General features: G+C 37.5%; 1 protein-coding gene across 1 annotated transcript in view; it reads left to right on the top strand.

Moving 5' to 3' along the window:
* ahnak (AHNAK nucleoprotein) overlaps window positions 1-8,526 on the top strand; it is a 52,824-nt gene that overhangs the window by 29,169 nt on the left and 15,129 nt on the right. The window contains 7 exon segments of the mRNA XM_032528644.1: window positions 1-155; window positions 158-208; window positions 211-276; window positions 517-537; window positions 589-630; window positions 1,050-1,240; window positions 6,293-6,318. The exon segment at window positions 1-155 is cut by the window's left edge and continues 141 nt beyond it. Of these exon segments, the coding sequence (XP_032384535.1) occupies window positions 1-155; window positions 158-208; window positions 211-276; window positions 517-537; window positions 589-630; window positions 1,050-1,240; window positions 6,293-6,318 (552 nt within the window).

Here is an 8,526-nt window from a genome sequence, read left to right as displayed (position 1 = left end):
TGATATAAACCTGCCCAAAGCTAACATTGATGTGAAAGCACCTGAAGTTGACATCAAAGGCCCAGAGTTTGATATCAAAGGGCCAAAAGGTGGAATTGACATGCCTAAAATCAAAATGCCCTCATTTGGCATTACAGGTCCAAAAGTGGAAGGTCCGATGTAGATATAAACCTTCCCAAAGCAAACTTTGATGTAAATGCACCTGACATGCTCTTAAAGGGCCCGACATTGATATTGAAGGCTCTAACGCAAAACTTAGAGGACCCAACATCAAAGGTCCTACAATAAAGGGGAGATGTGGATGTGTCAGTTCCAAAGATTAAGGGTGACATAAAAGCTCCCAAGGTCAATATTGAAGGACCAGATATGACATTGAGGGTCACAGAGGAGGATTTAAAATGCCTAAATTTAAATTTCCGTCCTTTGGGGGGAAGGGTCCACAAGTTCAAGGGCAGAAGTTATGTCAGCATCCCAAAAGCTGATTTGATTTAAAAGCCCCTGATTTAGATGTCAAAGGACCAGATTTTAACATCGACAGTCCAAGTGGTTAAAATCAAAGGACCCAAATTCAGCATGCCAAGCATTCAGGACCAAACCTTTCCATGCCAGATGTGGATTTACACCTGAAGGGCCCAAATAGGGAGATTTGATGTGTCCGTCCCAAAGATTGAGGGTGATGTAAAAGCTCCCAAGGTTGATATGAAGGACCCGATATTGTATTGAGGGCCACAAAGGAGGATTCAAAATGCCTAAAATGACAATGCCATCATGGACATTAAGGTCCAAAATGGAGGGTCCAGATGTTGATATACCTTCCCAAAGCTAACATTGACACAGTACACCTGACATTGATCTGAAAGGAGACTAAAAGCTCCCAAGGTGGATTTTGAAGACCAGATGTCAACTTGATGGCCAGAAAGGAGGATTTAAATGCCTAAATTGAAAATGCCATCCTTTGGCATAACGGTCCAAATATTGAAGGGCCAGAAGTTGATTTAGCCTTCCCAAAACAAATATTGATGTGAAAGTACCTGACGTTGAAATTAAAGGACCAGAGATTGACAGTGAAGGAGCTAATGCAAAACTGAAAGGGCCCAAATTCAACTGCCGATTGGATTTCAATCTGAAAGGTCCCACACTCAAAGGTGATGTGGATGCATCAGTGCCAAAGATAGGCGGAGACATACAAACCCCCAACGTTGACATTAAAGGTCCAGAGGTCAATTTTAAAGGGCTAAGGGTGAATTGAAATGCCTAAAATTACAAGCCATCTTTTAACATTAAAGGTCCAAAATGGAGGGTTCAGATGTTATATTAAACTTCCCAAAGGAAACATTGATGTTAAAGCACCTGATGCGGATATCAAACTAAAAGGGCCTAAGTCAAGGAAAGATGGAGGCATCAGTGCCCAATTGCAACCAGATATCAAAGGTCAAAATGCTAAACATTGCAGGACCCCCATCACTATGGAAGGTGTGTCTATTGATCCCGTAAAGACAGGTGTTCATTTCCCAAGTTCAAAGGTCCTAAGTTTGGAATGAAATCCGCAGAAGTAGAGGGGAAGACACCTACGTTCAGTGTGGGAGCAAAAGGTTCCAAACAGAAATAGTCTTCCAGACACAGAAGCGAGTCTTGATGCCTCTGACATGATATCATGTAAAAGGGAAAACAGGGAAATTCAAACTTCCTAAAGTCAAAGGAAAGGCAAAGAAGCCTGATGTTCACATAGAACACCAGCAGTAGACCTGGATGTAGACACTCCCATATTCATGTGAAAAGGAACAAAGTAAAGAAACCGCTTTTTGGTAAGCTTCATTCCCTGATGTGGAATTTGATATCAAATCACCAAAATTGAAAGCTGATGGATCTATGTCAGAGGGATTCAAATCACCTGACATGGATTTTCCATCTGCTAGCTTGACACCCACTATTGAAGGATCTGGTATTGACAGTCCAAATGTTAATTTGGGAGGGAAGATCTGAAATTAAAGACTCCCAATATTAAAATGCCAAATGTGAGTGTGTCTACTCCTGATATTGATACAAATTTAAACAGTCAAGGAGAGGCAAATGTGTCTGCAGGTTTTTAAAGGCCCAAAGGTAAATGTGAAAAGTGGGTGCTGAGATTGATGCAAGTGCTTCAGGGGCAGTGCAAGTGGTGACCTTCATTACCCAGAAGTACGTATCATTTCCCAAAATCAAGTACCAAAATTTGGTATCTCTGCCTCAGATGGAAGGCCAGGGAGCTGGAGGGAATGTGAATCCTAGTGGAGGCATACACATACAGTCTCCATCTGTTAGTTGCCAAGTCAGTGGACAAAATATTGGGTTCCCAGTCCAGAACTGAGGCAAGAGAAGGTAAAGTAAGGGAAAGATGCCAAAACTGTTTGGCAACTCAAAAGCAAAAGGCAGTTAGTGCAGATGATCTTCGGGGACCAAAGGTAGAATTGAGTAAGGTACAAACTGCAGAACTGATGGGTGGAAAATTAGAATTGGAGGGTGATCTGGGCTCAGTGTGCACTAAAGGCAAGTCAGCCCACTGGATCTGTTTCAGAATCAAGGCATCTGTCTTCTTCTCTGCATGATGAGGGAGGGCTTGGAGTTAGTTCTCCATCTCACTTGAAGCTGAGGTGGCGACATTTCATTAGACTAGGAGGAAGCAAGGTCAAAGGAAAGAAAGGCAAGTGAAGTTTGGCACTTCGGAGGTTTTGGTCAAAGTCAAAGGGCTCATTGAGGTGTCACTTGGTGAGGAGGGTGAAGCAGGTGCAGGTGTTTCTCTTCCCTCTAAAAAATCGAGATTGTCTTCATCTCCAGCAGTGACAGTGGTTCAAGAGGTGGTTTCAGGTTCCCAAACTGAACTATCTGTTTCACCAAAAAAATGATTAATTATGAGGTAAATTAAACATTCTCATGTACCCCCGAATACACTCCTAATATGCCATCTATAATTTAAAACCCAAGGGGACGTAAATGGTCATCTCATATTGTAACTAGAGTATTCTTTTTCTTCTGTAATTCTACAAGATGCATGAGATTGTTTAAATCCCTTCAAACTGTACATAAGATAATTGTATTGTAATAATAAATGTTTTTGTACATAGTCCATTTATTGAACATATGCCATATTACCAAATTCTATGAATAGTTTATTACAGGTTTGTCTTTTTGTCCTATTTCATTCTATTAAATGATTTTATAAATGAACGGGTGGTGGTATATTTGTATTCAGGGGTTATTGCACAGGACAGATCGTTAAAATAGTTTTTTGAAGGAAAATGTTGTTTGACATCCAGAACAAATATAAACGTATACCATTTTTTAGTGAATGTAATTATTTATTTTCAAGCTTTAATTCATCAGTGCCGGAGCGTATTAAGGCAACGTAGAGCTGGCCCCTTGTACCATTTAAAGATGAATGGTGTTGTATACAACATAATTGCAAGACAATCACTGTTTGGAAACACCAACTCGCTAAAGTGCTGTCAGTGTGTTGTGTTCATATTTTAAGAAACCTTATTCTGTGACATTTACCAAATATGCATTGTTCATTAGTTTTTAACATGTTTTGCTTCCTAATCCTCTCATTTACATTTTACCTGTTTTATGATTCTGTTTTTTTATTTTCTGTCACTCTTTCTTTGTACACACACATTATGATAATGTAACAAAATCACAAATAAACTGTCACTTTTTTGATTGCAAGTAATCTGAGTTGATAGAGATTCATAGTTTTGATCAGATATAGATGGATAAAGCATGATTCTTTGGGTCTATTCTTTTGTGTGCATTTTGCCAAATAAACTAAACAAAATGATTCATGGAATTTGTTGATATTTAATCAAATTACATTATACAGGCATATTTGAATATATTTAATTTATTCTCATCATCCACCATCAATCCAACTTGAATTATCATTTGTTATTATGATCTTGATACGGTTGTCAACCACTGATTACACTGGATACAAGGAACATTCAATATTTTGAACAGGGCAGAAGAGGGATTAGATCTTTTAGGCAAAAGTACTAATAAAAATACTCCACTACAAGTAAAAGTCTAAATCATATCAAGTAAAACATAAGTATTAAAGTAAAAGTACCATTCCACAGAAAAATGGTCTTTGACAGATATATTATTAGAATTTCAGCATTAGGTTAATACAATGCATCATGCATTTATAAGCTTGTTGTGTGTTTTATTAACTGAAAAGGTATAACCACTAAAGCTAAAATACTTTAGTGGTTAAATGTGCTCAGCGATGTTGGTTGATGTTACTACTTGCTGAGTTAGAAGTATTGTCACAAAACAGACTAGCTGGCCCCACCTCCTCCTCATCCCATCCCCTCCTCCCCCTTCTGTGCTTCTGCGCACTAACCCCCAACCCCTCAACCCCCCCCAACCCTATCCTTCTGTTGGTTATTGGCTGGAAAGCTGGAACACTGTTGGTGTATGCTTTGTAGTGCAGGTGGGCACATTTGTTTTGTTGCGTTTTGTAGACCCTGGGCTACAGAGACCACGTTTTTTTACAGTGTTTCAGGGGACAGGCGCTTGTGGACAGTGAGGAGAGTTTCCTGTATGTGACAACAAAATTTGTAGCCTAAAATATGTGTGACATCGCTTAGAAGCCCTTTAAAAAGAGAAAATTGTCTCCGAGATAATGTTGAGTAAAATAATGAAATGTAGCATGAAATGGAAAAAAACTCAATAAAGTACAGTCCAAAATTGTTCTTACTATTTCCCTCTCTTTTGATACTTTAATTTTCTAATTGGGTAAAGCAGGACACTGTGGACTTGGTGTCCATAAAAATACCAGTGGTGAAGTAAGTATACTAATATTTACTTACTCGTTACAAGTAAATGTCCTGCATCAATCTCCTAATGTATTTATTTAAAAGTACAAAAGTATTAGCATTAAAATGCACTTAAAGTACTCTTATGCTGAATGTACTGTTTCAGAATCATATAAATTACTATGAGACTAGAATTTGTACATTCTTTAATGATGAAGCTGGTAATGGTGTGACTACTTTTAATTACTTTATACACTGCTGGTAACTTATTCACATTATGCTGCCCCGTCCATTTGTTCTCTTCAGTTCCAACACAAGTGGTATATCCTTTTATCTTTCGTTCCTTACTCCCAAATTTTTATTATATTATTATTATCATTATTATTATTATTATTATTATTTTATTTATTTATTATTATTGTACTTTACAGCTCTGAAAATGTACTTACAATGAGTGGACATTTTTTAGGCAATTTGTGCATGAACTAATCACATACTGGAGTTCGACATGGTTCCTGTCTGATAAAATATAAATGTGAAAAACTGTTTTTTGAGCTTAAAAAAGGATTTGTATTTTATTTTTTATTGACAAAATGCAATTACTAAGAATCAAGTAGCAAATCAGAAAATACTTATTGTTGCAATTAGGTTAATGAATTTGGCACGCTAAATGAAGTAATGGAACTTCCACTCTAAAACGTAAGAGGTTTACAAAACGCCAGCATGCGGAAGTGCCCTAGTTTAAGCAAAGAATATGATGAATGATCAGATATGATATGTTATGTTTGATTTATAGTTTGCATTAATATCTAAATAGTCAAAGTATAGTAACTAAAGCTGTAAAATAAATGTAGTTGAAGTAAAAAGTAATTATCCTCCAAATGTAGTTGATTAGCCTAGTCAATAGAAAGGCATTAAATGGAAATGAAAAAAGTAGTTACCTCAAATTGTAATGAAGTGCAGTACTCAATGTATATACGTTGTTTCTGAAATGAAGAATTAACAAAAGGTTTAATGAAACGGCATGATGAAAATGATGTGACAAAGACAAATGTTACATACGTTTCAAGCTACTTGCATGTATTATAAATTAATTGTTTGTCTGCTGCATAGCTAAATATCGGATTAATCTAAACCTAAATGTATCTAAAATTTGTCATACAGGCAAAGTGCTAGATGCCAAATATAATCTCATATTCCTGCATATCCTCATGTAAAACACTTTACTGAGCTTTGCTTAGGCTAGATATCTCTTAAACTATTTGGTTAAACTTGCATTAACTGTTGCTGTTGGGTTTTTATGGGGAGGAAAAAAGGAGTTGTGAACCAACGAAAACATGCCATCACTTTTAAATTGATTTGGCCAACTGTTAGAAACAGTTTACTGCGTTATTTCCCCATATTCCCTCTCCTTTTAACCGGTTTTTGGTCCCACCAACTTAAAAATATTGCCCTTTAGCGCTAGCTGCTCCACTATCTTCACCTAATGGTCTCCAAAGGTTCTGTCTGTTCTGGTGCTGAGCAGGTAATGTACAGTGGAGGTTATTTATTGAAAACAACTGCTTGCCACACATATTACGACACTATAATGAGAGTGAATGAAACAATAAAGTTGTGAACCAGACAGCTAACCAATGAGCGGAAACTCACTGGAAATCTGTGTAATATAATAATAGAATTCGCTGTAGGTACAAGGACTACCCTTTCATTGTTATTGTTTTTAAGTGGTCACTTGATAACAGTGTTGATATTATATAGCATTATTAAAGTAAATGTGAAGGGCATGGGATAAATAACATATGGTTACAGAAACCACATTGAGCATAGCTGTGGATAGATTTGAGGTGGACATTTATAAACCCCGCCGTGCCCTCCATTTACGATGGTTTAACAATGAATGTTCCCTCCATCTTTGTGATTTAATTATTCCCACAATTGCAACGGTTGTTGTACTGTATTACAATTTCCTATTGTACAACTGTGCAACTAGGAAATACAATACTGTACAGAAGAAAAAACATGAAATCACTGTATCGTGATGTCAATTCACAGGTCTTTTACTAGCACAAAACATTATCACACTGTCACTTTGCCTACAATGCAGTGTTAATTTAGAAAAGGGGTTGTGCAGCAGTACAACTGAAACAACTAAAATAAAATCATTACCTATAAAAAGTATCAGAAATATTAATCAAAGATGCTACAATAAAAAGAATACAATATAACTATACACTAGTATTTGAAGAGAAATGACATGTGTAAAGTGAGTAAATGTGGCAATGTATGAATAATCTGAGTTATTGGGGAAAATATAAATTGTTTTTGGCCTTTGGAATGACTGCCCTTGCGTGTGTGTATTTGTCTAGTGTGTTCTTCGTATCTCGTCTGTCATGTTTGAACTATCGCGGGAATATAGAGTTGTGCATATCTCGATAATGTACATGTGATTATGTTTCTTATTATCTCTATGTTTATGTGTTTTTGTGCAAATGTGTCTGTGTTACTACCTGTTGTGAATCAAATTGCCCCTGAGACTTTAAAAGGCATCAATTTTCAATTGAATATTTTGCGAAATGCCCTGATCACCATTCACATTCAGGTATGCAATCTACCATGAAGCTACCCATACAACCACCACCGTCGCAGCAGTGGTTGGTTGGAAGACAAAGAGCAGCACTTGTCTCTTGCACCTCAGGGGTGGTAAACAAGTGCTGCTCTGTCCATTTTCCTCACCCCAGATTTATACTGTCGGTCTTGGGATTTAAACCAACCTCCTGGTCACAATTTTGCTTCTATACCTTTGTCAACCCTGCCCCAATATTGATAATTGATTACTCTTTATGTGACATTTAATTACTTAACTGTATTTTTGCAATAACGTGCTGATTGGGCCGCATTTTTCTGTCCAAGCCTGGCCTGCGTCGACAGAGCAGTAACTAACTGAGCCCGAACAGGCATTAAGATATAATGCCGGGCCCGACACAGTTAAAGTCTCATTTTATTTCCCATACTAATGACAATACACGTTTATTGTTGGGAAAGTAGAGTGGGCTGTAACCAAATTTTGTTACCGTCAACCTCCTCCTCTATTTTGCCAAGGTATACGGTAATACCGTACTAATTAAAAATATTGCGTCACCAACCTGTTTTCTTGTGTCCCACCATTCAGAAACAAATACCCCTCTCTCGCTCTCTCTCTCTCTCTTCCTCCCACGTCCTTAATGACAACCAACAGAAGGATTTTAGGAATTAAATAATTTGTATTTAATATTTGTGTATATCATTTTGTTTAATGACGGTTGAAACTGAGCGTTGCTATTTTTAAGTACCCCGCGTGATATACCGTAGCCTATTACCCGTACTAGCAACTGGCCAACCCTAGTGGAAAGCCTGTTTTTTATTAAGCAACTGAGGAAGGCATTCGGAATGTCAACAATGAGTGCATAAGCGCCGTTAATAAGATGTTTAATTTACAATGTTCAGTGTATTAACCTTTCCTGATTGCTTCGTTACGACCTTGGTCTGAAAACCGGGGAGACTCGTTACCTCCAGGGCCGACCTTATAAAATTAATCATTGGAGTTTAAAATCCCGTTCCTGGTGAGCAATTAATTGACTAGGCTTTCTGTTTGGGGTTTATTCGGACATGCACACTATGCACAACTTAAACTTATTCCCCACTCTGCCCGTTCGCATCTACAACCATCTACTTCCTCTTTCTCTCTCTTGCCCAC

The sequence above is a fragment of the Etheostoma spectabile genome, chromosome 10 (assembly GCF_008692095.1).
Source record: "Etheostoma spectabile isolate EspeVRDwgs_2016 chromosome 10, UIUC_Espe_1.0, whole genome shotgun sequence".
Taxonomy (NCBI): domain Eukaryota; kingdom Metazoa; phylum Chordata; class Actinopteri; order Perciformes; family Percidae; genus Etheostoma; species Etheostoma spectabile.
Note: the sequence above shows the minus strand (reverse complement) of the source record. Positions and strands in the feature narration are given on the sequence as shown.